The sequence below is a fragment of the Scardinius erythrophthalmus genome, assembly GCF_964197995.2.
Source record: "Scardinius erythrophthalmus genome assembly, chromosome: 4".
NCBI classification, from domain to species: Eukaryota; Metazoa; Chordata; class Actinopteri; order Cypriniformes; family Leuciscidae; genus Scardinius; species Scardinius erythrophthalmus.
In genome coordinates this window covers 27986158-28009641 of record NC_138224.1, presented here as the reverse complement: position 1 = coordinate 28009641, position 23484 = coordinate 27986158, and the positions used below count along the sequence as shown (strand labels likewise).

General features: G+C 40.5%; 1 protein-coding gene across 1 annotated transcript in view; it reads left to right on the top strand.

Moving 5' to 3' along the window:
- The window catches only part of LOC308689277 (protein NLRC3-like), a gene marked incomplete at both ends in the record, with an annotated part of 58393 nt that extends 50368 nt beyond the window's left edge, over nucleotides 1–8025 (top strand). The window contains 3 exons of the mRNA XM_081362931.1: nucleotides 5864–6037; nucleotides 7304–7350; nucleotides 7439–8025. Of these exons, the coding sequence (XP_081219057.1) occupies nucleotides 5864–6037; nucleotides 7304–7350; nucleotides 7439–8025 (808 nt within the window). The remainder of the gene's footprint in view (nucleotides 1–5863; nucleotides 6038–7303; nucleotides 7351–7438) is intronic.
- Nucleotides 8026–23484: the final 15459 nt, after the last annotated feature.

The window sequence follows — 23484 nt, the reverse complement described above, 5'->3', positions numbered from 1 at the left end:
AATAATGAATTTGTGTGTTCCCGAAATCCGACATTATGAATAATTCTCATTGCTCTTTTTTGCATTATGACTAATGGCTGTAGTGAATGTTGGTAAGTGCTTCCCCAAACCTCTACACAGTAATTCAAATAAGGTAACAATAATGAGCAGTACAGGATACGAAGAGATTTAAGATCCAATATATGCTTAGCTCTTGCTAGAACTGCAATGCTTCTGGACAATTTGTTTTTGATGTATTTTATGTGAGGCTTCCAGCAGATCTTTTCATCTATAATCACTCCAAGAAATTTATTTTCATGTACTCTTTCTAAGTTAACACCCTCTATCTGTATCTGTGCTTGATGATTTGACCTACAATTTCCAAATACCATAAATGTAGTTTTACTCAAATTTAGTGATAACCTGTTAATGTCCAACCATTGTTTTATTTTCTTAAATTCTGAAGTGATTAATTCCAAGAGTTGCTGTAAGCTGTCCCCTGAACCGAATATGTTTGTATCATCTGCAAATAATACAAAATTCAATACTTCGGATACTTTACAAATATCATTAATGTATAATAAAAATAACTTTGGTCCCAACACTGACCCCTGTGGCACACCACAAACCATGCTCAAACATTCAGATGAATACTCTCCTATCTTCACAAATTGTTGTCTGTCTCTCAGATAACTACTTACCCAGTTTAAAACTACCCCCCTAATCCCGATTCGTTCCAATTTACTGATTAATATTTCATGATTTATTGTATCAAATGCTTTTTTTAGATCAATGAATACTCCAACTGCATAGTTATTTTTGTCTGTGGCATTTGTGATTTCTTCAATGAGTTCTGTTAGTGCTAATGATGTTGAGTTTTTTTTCTAAATCCATATTGACTGTCAGAGAGTAGGTTATTTTTATCTATGAATTTTTCTAATCTGTTGTTAAATAGTTTTTCTAAAATTTTTGAAAATTGTGATAATAGAGAGACAGGCCTGTAATTTGTGAAATGGTGTATATTTCCAGTTTTGTATAGAGGGCTGACTTTTGCTATTTTCATTTTTGTTGGAAATTTGCCGGTTAAAAATGATAAATTGCAGATGTTCTTTAGTGGTTTGGCAATCCCCTCTATTACTTTTTGTATAATTTTTATGTCTATTCCATCATGATCAGTGGATGGTTTGTTTTTGCATCCTTTAACAATATCTTTTATTTCTTTTTCATCAACTGCTGTCAAAAATATTGAACTAGGATTTCTTTCTACTAAATTATTATAATTACTTTCTAATATTTGTGGAACTGGAATTTGCTCAGCTAAGTTAGGTCCGACATTTACAAAAAATGTATTAAACTCATTCACCACTTCCTCCATATTATTAATATTTTTATCATTATCTATGAAGTAATGTGGATAAGTAGCCTGTCTAGTATTATTTTTAATAATATTATTTAAGATGTTCCACATACCCTTAGTATTATTTTTATTATTATCTATTAGTTTTGCGTAGTATTCTTTCTTACAAGTTCTTATAATACTGATTAACTTATTCTTATATCTCTTATATCTATGTTCAGTCTCTATAGTTCTATGTTTTATAAATTCTCTATAAAGTGTATTTTTCTTTTTACAGGCATTTTGTAATCCCTTGGAAATCCATGGTTTATCATTATGTTTTTGTTTCTTACTAAATATTTTCATTGGGCAATTTTTATCATATAATAATTTAAATATTCTTAGAAATTCTTCATATGCATTATCTACATCTTTTTCATTATCTATAAACTCCCAATCTTGTGCTAGCAGATCAACTTTTAATGCCTCCATTGTTTCTTCTGTTCTGACCCTTTTGGAAAATGTTTTTTTATTCTGTCTATTTAAACTATAATTATTATCATACACTGTAAAAATTGGTAGGTGGTCACTGATATCATTAATCAGTAATCCACTCACTGTATTATTTTGTATGATATTTGTAAATATATTGTCTATTAGTGTTGCAGAATGAGAAGTAATTCGGCTGGGTCTGGTAATTTGGGGATATAGGCCTAAACTAAACACGGTGTTAATAAAATCTTCTGTCATTTTATGATTATTTGGGTTTAACAAATCAATATTGAAGTCCCCACAAATGAACATAACTTTTTGCCTAGTTTTTATGAATGTTTCCTCCATCCATTCCTTAAATGTGTCGATATTCGAACCTGGTGACCTATATATACAACTTATAATAATATTTTTCTTTTTTTCCATACATATTTCTATTGTGACACATTCCAGCAAATTATCCATCACCATTGACATTTTTTCCACCACCTTATAATTTAAATCCTTGTCCACATACAGTGTCACACCACCCCCACTCTTATTTATTCTGTTAATAGAAGACATTTCATATCCTTCAATTTCAAAATCTGATCCTTTTTCACTGTTTATCCACGTTTCAGTTATTGCAATTATGTTAAAGTGCTGTTTCAATTGTTTTAAATAGTATTTGATACTGTGAAAATTGGCATACAAACTTCTACTATTAAAGTGAATAATAGATAACTGCTGCTCGGTCTTGATTGAACTATTAAATTGTTCATCAGTGTAATAGTGACAGTTATTGTTGATGCTGGCAAAAAAATTGTTCACCGGATCAATGTCATTTTCCATGTCCTGTTCATGATGTTCCGTGTACTCTAAGGTGTTCAGTTCCAAGTGCTCATATTCAACCAATCTTTGTATTAAGTGACTATCTCCATTATGTGTGTGAATTTTATTTTGTGACATAGTGGGATTTAAAATTTCAACATATCATAGGCCTACCTGTTTATGTGTTGCTATTAGCTGGCCTTGGTTGTTTTGGTGTACTGGACCGGGGATGAATAATCAATTTATCCTGCCGTAAATAGCCAATGTCCCCCTTTTCTCTCGCCGCTCTTAAATCCGGCATGAGTTCTTTTCTTTTCCTTCTGACTGCCTCTGTGAAATCTTCGTTGATGTATATTCTGGAACCTTTTAGATTTTTGGATCTTTGTAGTATATCCGTTCTGTCCTTGTGCCTTAGAAGTTTTACCACAATTGGCCTCGGTCGGTCTCCTCCGGGTTTTCCTGTACGGTGAGCCCTCTCTACCTCCACCTCGCGTTGCAGTTGTAATTTTTCCTTCACAACTTTTTTTATCTTCTCCTCCGTCTCTGACCAGGTCTCTCCTTGTGACTCCTGTATCCCGTCAAATACCAGGTTATTTCGCCTGTTTTGGCTCTCCAGATACTCCATTTTGTCCGAGATCGCCAGCAAGCTGTCACAGACTTTAAAAATATCATTTTGCATCGAGGTACTGCGTTCCTTCAGATCTGTTGTCTCAGTTTTAATATCATCCACTTCTTTTTGTGTATATTGCAGGCTGGTTTTTATTTCTTGTAGTTCCCTGGTTATTGACTCTAATCTAGAGTTAGTGGAATCCATTATTAGCTTAACAAAGCCTTTGAAATTGCCGTGTTGTTGTTCCAGTAATGCGGTATACATTGCCTTTTGCTGCTGTAGCAGTTCATTTACACTGCTGATAGTCACATATTCGTCTTCCTGTTTTGCCTCTTTTTTTGGAGGCATGTTTTCAACTCAAACGGCTCAGTTTTCCAGGAAAATCAAAGCTGTAAACCTTGCAACTAAAAGCTGTTTGTTCCTCGTGTCAGCCACCCCCTCACCCCCTCGTGTCAGCCACCCATATTGTAACGTGCGTGGGGGAGGGGGGATCTGTGGCGTGTGCACAAACTGTGATTGACAGTCAGATCTCACACAGCCCTGCGCTGATTGGACCAGAAGAACCGGGAGTTCAATAACATTGCCTCCTTCCCCTTTTGAGGGTTACTACAGCTACCCACTTCTTCTTCCTTGCCCCTTCTCACGCAGCATCAGGCCTTAGAAAGGACTGGACCGATGATGAAAAAGAAATAGTCTGACGGTCCGGCTCTGTATAGATTTATTATAAATGTATTTGTTACTCTTCTCGTTTTAGAGAGTCATTATGTAGAGTCTGTTGCTACATAGAGCTTCTAGCATAAGCCCGAGCAGATGCCCAAGACATTTTCAAGTGACAGGCTTTCAGCTGGAAAAGAGCCTTTATTATTATTATTTATTTAGCTCACATCATGCAGCTAGAATGCATAATGCTTGTCTGTAACGATTCAAACTCAGGTCAGTTGTGTCAATGGCTGAATCAACTGCAACCTGTGCTTACTCGCCACACCACTCTCCCGATTATCAGACGACATTCTTTTGTCGATTTGTTTGTTCTATCAGTGTAAATGGCCTTTGCCAACAAGACGGGATATTTGCACTTTGTTTATTTTAAATTAAATTGACACTACATTTAATTACATTGCTTTTAGATTATGGGCTCTTCAGTTTGTCTGTCTTGCACAACCGCTATGTTATTTATTTATTTTTAATTTTTGATGTTCTATGGAGGAGAAATGCTTAATGTAAAAATAATGTATTTTTGGATTACGGTCATTGCTTTGATAGTAAATTGTGCATAATACAAGGAGAGTGTGATGATAATTTGTTGGTTTCTGGTCATTGTTTTTACCACGTAATGCCACATTTTAGATGATCTGGAACATATAGCGAGCATATAATAAAACTTAGCACTATAGTAATGCAAGATGATTTATCAATGATGAAGCTCACATGATATACTATTAATAACAGAATAATGAACATTTTATCGGCATGCGCGCAGAACACACACAGTAAACTTGAATAGGCTATGGCTTGCCCATGTTTACAGTTTTATACAATCACTAGGACACATTTCTCAATACTTATCTCTTAATAAACTTTCAAATTGGCACAACAGTTAATTTCACATTCAAAGTGCATTCAAAATTTCAAAACATTTAACTCAAGTCTCAAATCAACTCATTCTTCCACAACACTAGCAAAGATTTTCACCCAACAAACACGCTTTGTCACTCATTAAGCAAAAACCTAAAAAACAGTAACAACAGTTAGAATTTTTTTTTTCTAAAATTTCTTTACAAACAAGAATGGCACTCTCTCCTGTTTAGAATTCACTGCAGTATATGTGACATGATCTATGTTTGTATTACAGTACAGAATTTCTATATTTTCCCTTTTTGTATAGTTGGTAATGAAGCTGAGAGTCTAATACCTGTGTAGGTGTTCGGCTACATCTAAATGTTTCAATAATATTATTATTTTTTTATTCAGAATATATTTCACAATGGTATTACATTAGAAAATAAAGCACATTGGCAATCGGGAAGTCGTGAGATATTGCACGTCATAAGTCAGTTAACCTGATACTCTGGCACCTTATTTGCTTTTTTGTTATTGTGGATTATTCATTAAGTATAACATAACTGTCTGATCCATCTAAGTTACTACAGTGCCTTAAGGCCTTCATACTAGGACTACTTGTCTAATAAAATTTGAACAGTTTGTATTGTACTATTCTTTCTCATGGACCTGTCCTAATTTTGGACTGTACTATTTTTTTTTTCATGAGATAATTCCACAATGAACTCTCAAAGAGGGAGCTAAGGACATAATCAAATACCATGTGTGATGAAGGCATAAAAGCAGACCGAAACTATTGCAAATAAAAATACTTTTGCTGATTACTTCCACTTTGTTAGCAGATGAGGGTGGTCTGAAGTTGAAAGTGTCTAGACCCTCAACACAATAGAATCGTGCATGAGTGCACAGATGCATAAAAGAGAGACTGGGCAAAAGTAAAAACTTAAAGGTTGAGTAAAAATATATGCAATTGTGAAAGTGGATCTCTGTCTACTGTGAACTGCACCAGTCACTGTGTGGAAGTGATGTCCGATTGACAAACTAATGTCATGTGGACTGTTGGTGTGTGTTTGTAGATTGTCTGGCTGTATGGTGACAGAGGAAGGCTGTCGTTATGTGTCTTCAGCTTTGAGTTCAAACCCCTCACACTTGAGAGAGCTGGATCTGAGCTATAATCACCCAGGAGAATCAGGAGTCAAGCTGCTCTCTGATACAAAGAACCATCCAAACTGCACACTGGACAAACTCAAGTATGTTGAATTTATTTACAATATTCAAATATGAGAAACTTAAAGTACTGTCAAAGATTATTTTATTTGTTATAATTATGATTATAAAATGATTGTACTATTAAGATGTGCTTTTATAATGTTCTTGCTGTTTTTGTAAAATTTTAATTAAAGAGCAATCAAAATGAATAAAATGACTTGGGTAGTTTGTCGCATCAAACTTGTTGCTTATGAATATGGATGGCAAGTGTTCTTGCTTTCATGCACATGTAAGTTCCCTTTTGATTGCAAATTACTCATTTCGTCAATAGCTGATGCTATTGGGAAACTCTTTTCTCCAATCTACACGCAATTTGCGCATTATTTGAGTGAAGTGAACACAAGTTAATAATATAAATTTCAGATCATCCTCCATAAATACAGTCGCTATTTACATCTCGTACAGTCTGCAAACTCTTGGGTTACCAAAGCAATGACTGACGCATTTATTTACATTCCGTTATCAGCCCCTAGAATTCACACCTCTCCTGTGGCTTATTTGTTAATTTGTTTTGTCTTAGCCATGACATATTCATTTGTGGGAACGTCATATCCATGAAAACATTTTGTGGAGGTAACAACATCCTTATGTCATGGCCATGCGATGTGAGGTCGTGGCCTCGAGATTCTATGTGAAGGGAACAACATTTTTCTTGTGGCCATGACTTATGTTGACATCCTTTTCTTGTTGCCTCGAGTTTAATGCGTAAACAAACCTGCATGACAACAGCAACCCGAGATTATCAGAAATGGATATTATTAGTTCCCTTTCTTTCAGTCACTACAAGTTACGTCAGTGAATGACAAAATGGGGGTTTCACTAGAGAGCCCTATAACCTTCGAGTTATTAGAAAACGAGCCAATGGTATGAAAATACCATGGGTCTGTGGAATTTGCATCGCAAATATAAAGTATAAAAGGAGCCGCGAGTGCAATCTCGCATTTAATTGGTTGTAATATTAATTTAGCTACCTCAAGTTAATTCAATTAACTGACCCAAATATTAATAATTAATCATAACTGATAATTATGAGTTATTTTTAATATTTCCCCTTTGAGCTAACTTGTTACACCCCCAACCAACCAAGGATGTGGTTGTATTTAGGGTTAGGGGACAGAAAACATACTTAACCCAGTCTAAAACAAAATAAATTGTAGGGAAAACCCCACATAGATACAAAAACAAATGTAGGCCAATGTGTGTTTAATAATTGTATTAAATGTGCTAAATGTGACTGTGTTTTACAGTGTGGATCATGGAGGAAAGTTCAGGATTATCGCAGGACCACACAAATGTATGTCTATACACACTCAAACAAACACACACATCTTAAGTTATTGTTGTTGTGTTATAAAATAAATGTTCTCTCATCTTGTGTTCAGATGCCTGTGATCTCACACTGGATCCAAACACAGCCCACAATAATCTCATTCTGTCTGAAGACTACAGAAAGGTGACATACGTGGAAGAGGATCAGTCATATCCTGATCATCCGGAGAGATTTGATAAGCGTCCCCATGTTCTATGTAGAGAGAGTCTGTCTGGACGCTGTTACTTTGAGGCTGAATGGAGTGGATGTGCTGATATATCAGTGGTATATAAAGCATTTGGCAGGAAAGGAAAGTGTGAAGACACCGTGTTTGGATTCAATAAAGAGTCGTGGTGTCTAGCCTGCCCCGATGATACATTCAATGTCTGGCACAGCTATAAGTGCACTAACACACGTGTCCCTTCAGGCTCCTGTAAGAGAGCAGGAGTGTATGTGGATATGTCGGCCGGCACTCTGTCCTTCTACAGCATCTCTGACACACACAGACTCACTCACATTCACACATTCACATCTGCATTCACTGAGTCTCTCTATGTTGGATTTGGATTCATGGTTCATCCTTTCAACTCCTCAGTGTCTGTGTGTCAGATTGAAAAGCCTGTGAGCAACAACACAGATGCCACATGCACAACGGAATGAAAGAAATATTCTCACATTATCTATTTTTAACATACACATGCAAACATACACATTTGTATGTCCTGTGCTGGTTCATTGTCATTCATTGTATGATACCTACTGTGAGTTACCTGTTGAAAGTCTTGTCTAGTAAGAAGAGTTTGATCCTGTCTTTATTGTCTAGTTTATTGTCTGAGTCTAAGTCTAGTGTTGTCAGTCTATTAGTCTATTCTGTCTTGTTTTGCCCCCTCGTGGGTTTTGTTTTCTGTTTTTGTCCCAATAAACCTTTTGTGTAATGCATACTGTCTGCGATTGGGTTCTACCTCCACCCTCATAACAGGGTTGTATTTGCTATAACAACCGCCTCGCTCTACATTATCCCGCTTATTACATGGCTACCTACCAAATAAATCAATAATTTGACACAAAATATTGATTTAAAAAGGAGTTTATTGATTTAAAAACGATTGTATTGCTATCCGCTAAAGAAAATAGTCCGTTCCGTATAACATGGCTTGGTTGAATTCCAATGTAGAATGCGGACTGTTATTTCTTGATCCATTTCACTTTTCCTCAGGGGATCGGCAGTCCCCAGGAGAAGTCATTTACTTTTGCTGTATCAACATTTCCTCACCATTTGGATTATTATGTTTCCCCTTTATTTAAAACCTAGACATTATGTTATATTATTTTGTATTGTATCATTTTGACACTTGAATAAAGAAACCTGCAAGTCAATCAATCTGAACAAGAGTTCCTATTTTTCCTAGTTACGGTCGAGAGCGAGCTGGCCGTGACAAAATATATACAGATGGTACGCAACCAGAATAATACTTTTAAATTGCGGTAAATTGCGGGTGTGTATTTGCAGTCTCTTACCGTTAAGAGGCGCTACAATCACAGACTTTGCAAAGTGTCAGTTTATTTTCTATTGCGTAATCTGCCGCCGCACCGTGGCTCATTGAGAGCAATTGAAAGCTGGTAGCAAATCAATTCAAATGAAACATTGAACGAATTCATAATCACAATACTGAAATTACTGAAATTAAATTGAATAAATTGAATAATGAAAAAAATTCAACATAAAACATTGCAATAGAAAAATATTAGGCTACATCAATGAGGCTTTGTAAGAGCAGACCTTAATTTAACAGTATTCAGACGATAGCTCTGTGGTCAATGCAACAACATGAACCTCTTGAGCCTCAAGCGATCTGAGATCGAATCTCAGTGTAGTCGATAGTGTTTATGTTTTTCCGTTCTTGATGCTTAAATATGTATCTGTTTATTAAAGTCAAGCATTGTTTAATTAACAACATAAATTTGCTACATTCCAGTTGAGCCGCTGCAAAGACGACACATCTTCTGATGAAGGAAGACTGTCAGCCGATCGCGTCAGAAAATGAAGATGATGAAGCTCGTCTTTAATCTGCTAAATTTATTATTTATTTATAGATTTATTTATTTATTTTTGTGAATCATTCACGAAATTGAGATGACTGACAGTGATATCCGGCCAAAGCCACAGAAGACATTTTTCAAAACAGATCGAACAAATCAGAAAAATATGCTACTTTCAATACAGTATTGCTTTCAATTAAAAAAATAAACAATGAAAATGTAAAAGAAAAATAAAATTAATTAAGTTTGAAAACCCATCGCACATTTCAAGGTATAAATAAAGTGTTGGGACAGTTTATTTATTTAAAACAGGGTTGCATCAATAGAGTTTATTCCCTCTGCGATGCAAAATAAGAAACACAGAATCTTATTCTTGCAACATTTTAAACCTCTATTGTCAAAGAAATTGCAGCTAAGTTAAAAAATTAAAACGGTACAAAACGAAAATAGTTCAAAGAAACATAAATTAAGAACAGGCTTTTTTCTTTGCCTCTCTCTCGCGCTGGATCTTTTTTAGTAAGTTTAGTAGCCTAAGTCTCCCTCACTGCGCGCGGCGGGTCTTTCTCGAAATTAAACATTTCAAGGTAAAAACACACCATACAGCGGATAGTACTGTATATGAAGAGTTCAGATGCAAAAGCCTCTAAGTGCCACCTGAAATTTTCTTCTAGAATGATCATTTTTATAAAGCTTGTATATTTAAGTTAAGCAATTTCACCTAAATGGCAATTAATAGGTAATATGCATTGCCATTTAAGTGAAATTATTGAACTTAAATGAACAAACTTGATAAAAATGATCATTCTAGAAGAAAATTTCAGATGGCACTTAGAGGCTTTTGCATCTGAACTCTTCATATACAGTACTATCCGCTGTATGGTGTGTTTTTACCTTGAAATGTTTAATTTTCAAATCTCGAACCACAGTGCTTAGTGCTGCTGTTAAACTAAATAACATTTATAGAATAATTATGAACTTAAATGAAACAATATCGCAACATTGACATTTATTTGAGCTTTTTTTACAATTTAAGCAAAATGACTGTCTCTGCAGCTGCTTCTCAATCCAGAAGAAGGTATTCTATGTGCATGAGGAAGACCTTCAGATAGAAGATCAAGAGTTGGCAAGCCTTGATGAGAATACAGAGTGTTACAGTAGTAACACTACACTACAGTTTTTCCAATTTCCACCATTTATTTAATCATAATCAAGCATTATGTTTTGTCAGTTCCTCTACAGACTCACAGTATAACTGATATATACTTGTGTGTGATCATAATCATGAGTATAGACCTTTTAAGGACAAGTGAATGTATATTTTTGTTTTTTAGAAACAAGACTCCAAGAGGGACACCATAACTGCAGTCCAGGTTCCGGAGGGAACAGACATGTGTTCTGCTTGGGAACAAAGGCAGCTTCACACAGATGTGAGAATGAAAATTGCTAGGCCTATGCTTTTTGATGCAAAGCTCTCAGCCGAGAGAGTATTCATCCAAAATTGTCACAGATGCTGTGCTGTAGAAGCTGTGATTAGGTGTCTGGTCTGTGTACCATTGGACATGGAGTTCCTCTGTGCTACCTGTGACATGGAGGCCCACAAGAGAAATGTCTTCCATGACAGAGAGGCTGTGTTCCATGGATTTCTTGAGCCCATTCCCCCTACAACTGCTGTGGGGGTGAATGAAAATAGTCTCAGTTTTGTGAACAAAGTATGTTAAAATTAGCATTATATCAAATTGTCTTATAGTGTAATTCCCCAAATGTTGTTGTAGCACGTTTAAATTTAACAGTGTTTCTAAATGGCTTAGACATTTTTTCTAAAATGCTAATCTCATTCTAAGCTTATTCTCAAAACTCTAAAGTGCAAGTGTGAAATTCAATAGCTGACTAACAAAAGTATGATTGGTTTTGACAGTAAATTGTCCCCTTGGAATTATAAGGTTCTATCTGCGTTCTGAGCAGTTTTGAGATATTGAGCTTCAAAGTATTTGCATTACATATAGGAAAATTTATATGGGGAACAAGTTTCTTTCAAACATGAAAATAACAGGGACCCTAAATGTATTCTAAATATACAATATAAAATATGGGGATTTTTGGAATGGGTCAAATGCAGATTGAACCTTCTAATTCTAAAAAAACACTTTTCGCTTAGAATTATAAAGTCCTATCTGCCAAAACATTATTTGAACATTAAATATAAAATTAATGTTGTAACAATGTCTCAACATGTGTTAGAAAGTACAATTTTATTCTTTCTATGACATTTATTTCATATTTTTAGCACTTACATGTATTTAGGACATTTCAAATTAAGCAAGGTAGGTCTAAATTTTTTGTCCAGTGCAGTTTTTTGTCCATGTTAATTTTTGGTACCAATTTGGTGGGTAATTAAACACATTATTGCAGAAATTGTTACTTTAATCTTTCTTTTGTTTAGACAGAAATCAGCTACTGTAATATATCTAAGCAGGACTTTATTCCACCTAAAGTACTGTAGTCAGGTGGCGGGTGAAATGAGTGGTAAAAGCGCAGTGATTATGGGTAAGAAGCATGCGCAACGTGACGTATCGTTGCCGTGGTATAACGTAAAGGGAACAATCTATTTAACACAGCCTCGGACCATTCTTTAAAACTACTGTTGGAAACTCAGAATCGAAGACCAGGAGATGTTGGGATCACGTTCAAACAGAAGTTATTCTTTATTGAGGACTTCGCTGAGCGTGGCTGCAATCATCCAACAAAATCTAAAGTACATAACTTTACATGGTGTCTTATAGGCATTTTAGGAGGAGGGACTTTTGAAGGTGGAGACAAATTCAAACAAAGCATGTAAATGAGTATACAGGTTTAGGTAACACATCCTAGACTGAGGCCCCGTTTACACGTACATGGTTATTTTGAAAAACGGAGACATTTCCCTTCGTTTGCGCCCTTCGTTTACACGCAAACGGAGGATTCGCCAATGAAACCGATTCTTTCTAAAAACTCCGGCCAGAGTGGAGATTTTGAAAATCTTCGTTTGCACGTTTGCATGTAAACAGAGAAAACCGGAGTTTTAGGTAGCGACGTCACAGAATGTGACTATTTTCGGGATTCTGATTGGCTAAGGTGGGCTTGAGCTTCTCGTTACACTGCCACCTACAGGTTTGGCATGCTCTTGACAGCATATACACAGGTTCGTGTGCACGATGTTATTTTTGAAAACGAAGAGGGGTGAAATGTCCGTTTATGAAAATAGCCACCTACGTGTAAACGTAGCCTGAGAGTCTGGCCAATCCTAATTCAATCAGCATAACAGTCTATTGCATTGCTAATCCAATCAGCCTAACGATTCAACGTCTAGGGCTGGGGCTCCGAAAGCCATTTGCAGAACAAAAGGTGAGAGTATCAGTGATCTGACTCATTTAACTTATAATGGAAAAACAGGTCTGGCAGGAATCTCTTGCTGGAACCTCAATAATCATCTGTAATCAGTCTACTAAACTTTCTCAGTTTATATACTATTGCAGTGGAAACCTAAAATGAAACATTTAATAAATTTGTAATACAACACTATTGCATCTATAAATTGATAGTTATATCACAAACAATTTACTGTTATTTAGACAATAAAAATCGGAACTAATACACTATAATAAATGATAAAAGGAGGACGTTTCGTAAACTGGAAAACAACATTTACCGCCGCCCACTGTGTGACGTTGTTGAACCAGGCAATCCGTGTGTCCACCACGACAAATGAGCCTCACTGACTTTGTATGGGTGTTGTTTTCGTGGTGCTGACATGTAATTTTAACACATTATGTGCCACCACCACGTAAATCGAGGTTAAGGGGTCGTGTTCATTTCACGTATTTCTGTGAGATCAGGTTGGCAAAAAGAAGAAGCCAATGTCTGAATCAGAGATAGTTATGGAGTGTTTAGTGGAGATAGCAGATGCTTTGTTTGAGGGAAAGGAGAGACAGCACTCCGACCTGCTGACATACCACTGTATAATACACCAGTCCGTGCTGTGTGCTAACCTTGGAAAAGAATATTCAGACGTCATGGAAACTATTATGAAGCTTGTAAACTGTGTTTTTGTGTGTGTGGGTCAATAGAGGATTATTAAGTGATCACACACAAACACACACACGCACACACACAGAGAGAGAGAGAGAGACTGCACACATAAAAATATTGCTTCAGAGCCAAAGCATTTATATCTTAAAGGTCCCATGACATGAAAATGTCACTTTATGAGGTTTTTTAATATGTTTTTTTAACATTAATATGAGTTCCCATAGCCTGCCTATGGTCCCCCAGTGGCTAGACATTTTGATAGGTGTAAACCAAGCCCTGTGTATTTTTGAGAAAATGAAAGCTCAGATGGGCGAATCTAGAATCTTCCCTTTATGTCGTCATAAGGGGAAAGGTCACCTCCCATTTCAGAGCCTCTGAAGAACCAGTGGGTTATGTGAATTTCTGATGTGTAATTGTTCAAGTTCAGACAGATAATCTTTCTCTCAAAATCGTTCAATACTGTTTATGCATCGGTAAATCAAGCCAGTGACTAAAATATCAACTTCACAGCGTTTCTGTCACGTTATAACTAAAGAAAACTAAGTGAGGACTCAAATGCAAAAAAATAATGATTTATTTAATAAAAGAAACATAAAGTAAAACAAAAACCCACAAGGGGGAAAAACATAATATAAAACAAAACAACAACTTCAAAAACGAACATACCAAAGGGTCACGGGAGAGCAGGAGACGTATACAAGACAACAATCCGACACAGACTGCAAACACAAAGGAACTAATAAAAGGGACAAATCAGGCAGGTGATGAGTTCTGAACCTAGTTTTAATGTCCATTAAAACTAGGTTTATATTCAATGAACAAGTTGTTCCTATACATGACAAGATAACGTTATTAGTCTTTGTGGTTTGTGGTGAGTTCATCTTCTGCATCCGTTCTCAATAATTCTGACCAATGTTTTGGTAAACAGAATAATGTGAAACCTTAAAAGTATAGATATTGATCAAAATGTTGCCTCGTGTATGTTGCTGACATGTTCGTATGCTCAAGTTAAGATTTTAAAGATAAATATCTCACATTACTTAAAACAGCAAAGGTACAGCTAGCAGACTGAAAAGGAATTATAAGGCAACCACAAATGGGCAATGATAAACTTCCTTTAATTTGTGTGAAAATAGGGCAGTTTGCTGTTGTCTGAACTTGCAAAAAAAGTTACTTATGTTAAAGTAGACATAAAACAGGTTCACGAATCCTAGGAAATTGAACCCATGACTTTAACACGGATGTGCCATGTTCTACTCTCCGGCTTCCCCAGCCGGTAACCAATCCCCGTGGGCCCTTCACTCCTCTATCACATCGCAGCCGGTGGAGCCCCTTGTTGAGGGCGCTGGTCCCTCTGTAATGGACTGACCAGCTGTTTCATTCGGGGCCCCTCCAGAGGACAGGATGCCGATTGCAGCATCGGAGGGTGAGCTTACCTCTGGAAATCATGACTCAGCTGCGTTCTCTCCCTCTGGAATGTAACGTTGCCCGAGCCAGATCCAGAAACATCAGCTATGCTGAAATGGGCCGCCGAGGCTGTCAGGCAATCCTCCACCGTGTCCCGAACAGTCTTGGATGGATGATTGGTACTTTGGGACGGGCAGCGCTGGTTCTTTGCTCATCGCCCCAGTACCTTTCTCTCCCGAAGTGCATGGAGAGCTTACCAGGTAGTGGACGGCACCTTTCGCTGCCAGAAACTACCCGAATAGCTTTTCCCCCCTCACTACTCTTGACGGAGGAGCGGTGAAGGGTTACGAGGCTATCCCTCCAATGGAGCGGTCTGTCGCAGGTGCACCTGTGTCTGGCTGCTGCTGCCTTTTGGACGGGGGCCCCTCGTCTTCCCCCTAAGGCCTGTGAGTTCTCATCCGTTCTGATGGGCAGAGCTTACAAAGCCTGTGGGCAAACCGTCTCCTCTTTCGTGCCATGACGCACTACAGGTCTATCAGGCCAGGGCACTCATGGACATGCACGAGGGTAGCCCAGACCGTGTGCTCATAGGCAGTGGTGGAAAGAGTACTAACAAATTGTACTTAGGTAAAAGTATTGCTACTTAAGTAATAATTTACTTGAGTACAAGTAGAAGTACTGAAAAATAATATGACTCAAATAAGAGTAAATAAGTAGTTTGCTTAAAAACTACTCAAGTAACTACGTTACAAAGTACTTTAGTATTATTTTTCTATTTTTACCTAAAATGGGGAGATGATAGCGATATGGAGCGCTAAACACTCTCATGTCATCTGTTTCATTCATACTGGAAGCCCAGTACATACTGATTCATCCCTCGCGCAGAAAGTCCACAAGTGATATTCATAGAAGTATTAAACTTATGACATTTCAGGAAATGCCTTATATGGATATAATAACATGCAAATATTGACGTTTTGACTGATGAAACATGAAGACAAACAGATGATAGCGATAATATATCTGTTCATCAAGCTATCTCAGGTATTTTCGTAAGAATGGTGTATGTCTTTAAAGGGATTGTTCACCCAAAAAGGAAAATTAGCCCATGATTTACTCACCCTCATGTCCTTCTAGGTGTTTATGACATTCTTCTTTCAGACAAATACAATCAGAGTTATATTACAAAATGTCCTGGCTCTTCTAAGCTTTATAATGGCAGTGAATGGCTGGATCCATCCATGATAAAAGTACTCCACTTCTAATCCAGGGGGTTAGTAAAGGGCTTCTGAAGTGAATCCATGCGTTTGTGTAAGGAAAATACTTATATTTAAAACTTTATAAACTATAATCACTAGCTTCTGCCAGATGATCGTATACATCGATTTAGGGTGGAAGACCCTAACTTGGGACATGAGTTCCCCTGACCCAACACACGACGTAATATGACGAATGTGGAAGCTCAGAGGAAAGAGCTAAACAAAACCCTGGTTTCAAATGAGCAATTTTGAAGAGAAATGTCAGAGGATTTCTGTATAATAGAAGAGGAGCTTCTGTTTGTTGCATAGCCTTATTTGTTTAAACCGAGAGGCGTCTAAGCTTATGATACTCCTACATCCTACGTCATACATTCGCCATGGGTTACTCTTGTGGCGTAAGTCGAATTGTGTAGTATGCGGTTGTCTAGCGGAAGCTAGTTATTTTAGATTATAAAGTTATAAATATGGGTAGCCTATTTTTCTTACAAAAACCCATGGCTTTGCTTCAGAAGGGCTTTTTTAACCCACTGGAACCGTGTGGAGTATTATGAAGTATATGAATTTTTTTTCTTCAAATTTGTTTCAGACATTCACTCCCATTATAAAGCTCGGAAGAGCCAGGACATTTTTTAATATAACTCTGATTGTATTCGTCTGAAAGAAGAATGTCATGTACACCTAGAAGGACTTTCTAAAAAAAATCATTTTTGGGTGAACTAACCCTAACACAAGTCACTTTTTGCAAGTTCAGACAACGGCAAACTGCCCTGTTTTCACACCAATCAAGTTATAGGCAGTTTACCACTGCACATCTGCGGTTGCCTAGCTGTACCTTTGCTGTTTAAGGTAATGCAAGATATTTATCTATAAAATCTTAAAATGAACATAAGAAAATGTCAGTAACATACAAGATGCAACATTTTGATCAATATCTAGGCTATACTTTTGAGGTTTCACATTACTCTGTTTACCAAAACATTGGTCAGAATTATTGAGAAGGATGCAGAAGATGAACTCACCACAAACGTTATTTTTTCATGCATAGGAACAGCTTCTTGTTCATTGAATAGAAACCTAGTTTTAATGGACTTTGACCTTAGAATTCTTATTCCAGGCAATCATCTCATGCCTAGACTTCAAGTAAACGTTGTAAATGAACCCAAGATTGATTGCAAAACTAACAGTTAAACTTATCGTGTCTTCACTGTGTTTTTTTAAATGTTACCAAACAAGAGGAAAAAAAAAAGAGTAAAAAATGTCAAGTCATCTTAAGTGTTTTCAATTCTCAAATTACAGTAGGTTGCAGTTTAAAAACGCTTTATTACCGCCGTGGCGTTAAATCCAACCCAGTGAAATAACCACTTGGTGGCTAGGTTGTTACAATTTGCAAAATTGATCAGCAAGGCTGTAATTGTTAAGTTTTTACTTGTAAATGAAGATCAAATAATGAAATTAAATAACAATAGTAGTATTATAAAATTTAATCATATTCATATTAATCTTATTTATCATGTAAGTGCTTAATGTTCCAGCTATTTACTGTTACAGTGAAATATTACAGAGACAACAGTGGATGAAGTGTGCTTACATATTACTGTGCAGTACTAGCCAGTATTTTAGATTATTACAGGAGGTGTACATTATGGCATTAAATAAACAATACAACAGAAAAAGTGGATTTTTAGGTGGATCTATATGGGAACAGTGATAGCCTAGTTCTCTTTCAAATGGGAACTCACACTGCATCCTAGGACGTTAATGGGGAAGGCCTCAGTGTGACCAGTGTCTGAAGCAGGTGTTTAAACGTGACAATTGCAATTGTATTGACCGGCGACAGCTTATAACGTCACTACTAGTGCGACCGTGAGGTATAAAATTTTTCATTTTTGATGCTGTAATTTGTCTTTTCCATCTATGGTTTAAGTGGTTACATGCTTGCTAAATAAAACATAATACCTTTTTACAAATGTGCTTAAAGGGCCTTGAAGTGCTTGAACCCTGATAATTGCTGCTCACTGCTATATTTATTATTATTTTGACATAAGTACATAGTTAAAGACACCATATTATAAAGTGGGACCAGTAATTCTTATATTGTTACGTTTTCTGTTGAACATCCAGTTCACTCATAGCTACCAAACACATTTTGGCATTTGTTCCTTTGGTAAATCTAAAAAATAGTGCAGTTCACCGAATGTTGAGTGAGAAAACAAGCTGCGGGATCAGCAGATATGCATATATCTGCACAATGATGACACAGAAAGGAGACAGGAAGGGATAAAAAAAAAAAACAACAACAACATAACAGCAGATCTATCGCAAAGACATATGGAATGCCTTTTTTTCATGGGGTTGCATGTTTTACTATCTATGTGTGCCTGGGCTATGTTGCTGACCGACTTAAAACTAGAAATGAATGTTATGTGTTCTCGTGAGCAAAAGATTGCAGATGATAGAGATAGGAACCCAGTACTACCTGAGCAAGTATCAACAATAAGTCATTTGATTATGATTACATAACCCTTATACTCTTATGATAAATGAAAAGCCATTAGAAGCGATAATGAATGACAGGAGCTCTGACGCTGCATAAACATGTTAAGCATAGCTAAAGAAAACATTACCCTTTAAATAAAAGAACGTGTCATATTTTTTTGCAGCTAACATGTGATCCTGTTGAATGTGAAGGTTTATTTTACTTTAACCTTCTCATCAATAGCTGAGACAACATTTACTTACAGAAATACAAACAGTAGACCATTAGCTGATCCATAGACACAATTACATAACGCTCCATCTTATGCTTAGTAAATCACTCCATAAGACTATAAACATGATGCTTAGTTTAACTGTATTGATTGTTCTTTTATCGATATTAGCATCACTAATAAAAACAAAAAAATAAATAAAAAATTGTAATCAAGTTTTATGTATTTTGGCCATTGGTTTACACGACAAGGCCATTTTGGGTGCTTGAAAACGCAAACTTTTGAAAACGGGTTTCAAAGTGCAAGTTTTTGAAAACAGTCTCCATGTAAACAACAAACACGCGAATGTCTGAAGATGATGACGTCATGCACATGCGCATTACGTGTTCAGTCTATAGTGTTTCATCGCCATCTACTGGCCTGGCAGCAGAATACAGGGTTCTCTTACGAGAGTTCTCTCGTACTGCGTTTGAATAAACGCTGCGGGAAAAGTCTCTTTTCACGAAATACTGAAGCAAAATTATCCTTAATTTTCATATTTGTAAAACGCATTGCAGCAGTGCACAGCCATGGCGAGACGGCTCGCTCACTCATTGGCTGTTCTGCGGCAACTGCATGAGCCTATCGAGCGAGGGCTGATGCAACATCAGACCAATGAGAGCGCTTCGCGCGCTCCTCGTCACATCCCGCCGAAACGGGTGTGGCCATCCCCTATAAAAGGAGCTCGAGTAGGCTGATTCAACTGATTTTCATCTCTTCAGCGAAGCTCACGCATCGCTGGATCACGAAGAAGCAAGCGTCGTCGAGGCAAGCTTTTCAGCGGGACGAGCCCTTGAAGCCGCTGGCCTTTGCCGCCTCTACTGCCGTACCTGCTGCGCTTTCCGGCGCTTCATATCCTTTACCTGCTCTGTTTTGTGTGTGTGTGTGCAGTGTTCCCCGAACACTCACCCCTAAAAGAGCCGCGTCTTTTTCAAGATGCCATCCTGTGGCTCGTGCCGAGCCCCGCTCACCGAGGGAGACCGCCACGTTATTTGCGTCTCCTGTCTGGGCGAAGATCACGCAGCGCTCGCGCTCGCTGACGGCGGCTGCCCTCACTTCGAGCTTTTGCCGATGGTGACTCTGCGGACTCGCCTGGCACACTTCTCCGAGCCTGCGCCCCCCGCCGCGGTGCCGCGCCGTAAGAAGCGCCGCTCGCAGCGGGCCCCGGAACCCACCTCTTCCCGACAAAGCTCGCCGGCTCGCCCGCCAGCTTCGCCGGCTTCCCCCGAAGCACTTCCCGATGCTCAGCGCCCGCAGTCTGCCGCCGCTTCATCTGAGGAAGTTGTTTCTGAAGTCGAGTCGGTCGATAAGGATTCCTGCTCTCTGCTAGCTTCAGGCAGTGAGGACTGGGCGAGCTCTGCGGATCTCACGCCTCCTGCCCGAAAGCCGTCGGCTAGAGCTAGCATCGAGGGGGAGCTCATGCGAGTACTCGCGTTGGCCGCGGCGAGCCTCGGCCTCGAGTGGTCTGCACCGGAACTCCCCTCGCGCACCCGGCTTGATGGTAGCTTCCTCCCTGGTGAGCGCACTTCTCCTGTGTCTAAGCCCGCTCCGTTTCTTCCTGAGCTTCATGAAGAAGTGGCGAAGGCCTGGAACGCTCCCTTTTCTGCACGAACACGTTCGTCTGTATCCCCAGCATTTTCCTCCCTGGATAATGCTCAGGACCGAGGCTACCTCACTCTGCCGCCGGTGGAACAGGCGATAGCAGCCCACCTTTGCCCGCCCTCTGCTGGACGGCGGACTAAGCCAGCGCTGCCGTCAAAAGCCTGCCGCATGACGTCATCGCTGCTCGCGCGGATCTTCTCCGCCGCTGGGCAGGCGGCATCGGCGCTGCACACCATGGCCACGCTTCAGGTTTTCCAAGGCGATCTCCTCCGCAAACTGGACGAGATAGGACCTGAAGCTATCTGCATCACGGACCTGAGAAGCGCGTCGGATCTTTCCCTCCGCGCTACCAAGGCTGCAGCACAAGCCATGGGACGCTGTATGGCTTCCGCTACCGTAGCCGAGAGGCATTTGTGGCTGACGCTCACGGAGATGGCTGATGCAGAGCGCAACGCGTTCCTCGACGCCCCGCTATCCTCCGCTGGCCTCTTTGGATCTTCTCTCTCCGAGTTCGTGGAGAGATTTTCCGAAGCCCAGAAAGCGTCACAGGCGTTCAAGCACTTCCTGCCGAAGCGCTCCAGTTCTGCAGCGGGCCGTGAGAAACAGGCCCCTCGGAGCTCACAGCCTCAGCCCCCGGCCGCCCCCTCACAGCGACAGCAGCGCAGCTCACGCCCTCGCTCTCGCTCTACCAGCCGCCGCCCCACTCACCGCGGGCCGCGACCAAGGGTTGTGTTGAAGCCGGAAGCCCCAAAGAAATCCTAGCACGCCTAGGAAAGCGCAGGTGTGTAAGCCCCGTTGCGACCGGGCCCTCACCAAAGCGCACCGCTGTCTCAGTCCCAGGAATTGCGACTGCTTCAGCGTTCTCAGCAGAGCACAAGCCCGCACAGCTGCCCGCTTGCCTGCACACAAAAGCCGTTTTTACGGCTACCCAGATAAATCCCGAAAAGAGTGTATTTTCTGGTGTCCCGGCCAAGGCCGATGGTGCTATAAATGTAGTGTTGATGCCCACTTCTCTGTGCCCATCCCTACACACAAGCACAGCCCTGCACACAGGGCCCGTACTCATAAGATCGACGCAGTTCGATCGCCCCCCCAAACATAGTCAAAGTGCCCACTTCCCAGTGCCCACAAACGCTATGTCTGGCAAGCCACAGGCTCCCTGTAAAAACGGGACCTGTGCGCGCCCGCTCTGTTCAAGCAGACAGCGCGGCCAAAGCAGTAAACGTGCCCGGTCCCCGCCCACGTTCACTTGTAGGCTGCATGAGTCCCATGAGACCTTCTCAGACCTCCCTCGTTCAGATAAACACTGTAGCGGGGTCGAGGATGAGCGTTTTGCCCGCTGTATTACGCGCGCTCCCCGCCTCAAATGTCACAGGCGTAACGCCTATGCTAGCGCGCCCCGAAGCGCCGCCGTCGCACAGCGATCAGAGCGCGCTTCGCATCCAACCCCTAGCCGGCCATGCAGACGCATGGGCCGCGCTTCCAGGGGTTTCGGACTGGGTGCTAGACATTATAAAGAGAGGCTTCTCGCTACAGTTTTGTCGGCGCCCTCCACGCTTCACAGCGCGCGTCGAAACTACGGTGAATTCAGAAGTAGCACACCTACTTCGCGCCGAAATATCAAAACTGTTGAGCAAAGGGGCGATACAACATGTATCCCAAGCTCAAAGCGAAGGGGGGCTATACAGCAGATACTTCCTAGTCCCCAAAAAGGACGGTGGTATCAGACCCATACTAGATCTAAGACGACTAAACAGAGCTTTAGTGAAACGCAGTTTCAAAATGCTCACGACCAGCAAAATCCTCGCGCACATTCGCCGAGAAGACTGGTTTATGTCGATAGATCTAAAGGACGCGTATTTCCAAATACAGATAGCGTCACGCCACAGGCGATTCTTGAGATTCGCCTTCGAGGGTCGGGCATACCAGTATACAGTCCTGCCATTCGGCTTGTCCCTGGCACCCCGTACATTTACGAAGTGCATGGACGCAGCGCTCGCTCCCCTCAGACTCAGGGGCATGCGAGTGCTGAACTATTTGGACGACTGGCTGATCATAGCTCAATCACGATCTCAGCTCGTGGAGCACAGAACCATGTTACTCGATCACCTCGAGAATCTTGGTATCACGATCAATTGGACAAAGAGCTCCCTGAACCCCAGCCAAACTATTCCGTTTCTGGGCATCGTTCTGGACTCTTGCTCTATGACAGCGCGGCTGTCGCAACAGCGCGCGCTGCGCATACAGCACGCAGCGAGGTCCTTCCGCTGCGGCGCGATTATCCCGCTCAAACGGTTTCAGAGGATGCTGGGCCTCATGGCCTCAGCATCATCAGTTCTCCAGCTGGGCCTGCTTCGCATGCGCCCTCTGCAGTTCTGGTTGAAAGCGCGAGTGCCACGCGGAGCGTGGGCACTCAGCCGATTGCGCCTCAAAGTCGATCAAGACTGCGCAGCAGCCCTGAGACCATGGGCGGCGGGCGATTGGTACCGTTCAGGTGTAAGCTTGGGGACTTCCTCGAGAGTGAAAGTGGTGTCTACGGACGCATCCACCTCGGGATGGGGAGCGCTGCTCGAGGGCAGGCCGTTCTTTGGCCTTTGGTCAGAACGAGAAAAGCTCCATCATATCAACTGCCTGGAAATGCTGGCAGTTCACAACGCGCTGACGCGCTTTTGTCCCCACATCAAGGACCAACACGTCGTAGTCCGCTCGGACAACACGGCCGTGGTGTCCTACATAAATCGCCAGGGCGGTCTCGGATCCAGTTCCCTTTACAGGCTGGCCGAGCGCCTCCTAATATGGGCTCAGCGCAACCTGAGCTCGCTGAGAGCGGTGCATGTGCCCGGGACACTCAACCTGGGTCCAGACAGGCTGTCCAGGAACAATGTTCCCACGGGCGAATGGTCTCTACACCCACAAACAGTCCGGCTGTTGTGGCAGAGATTCGGCAGGGCGGAGGTGGACCTATTCGCGTCCCCAGAAAACGCTCATTGCCCCGTGTT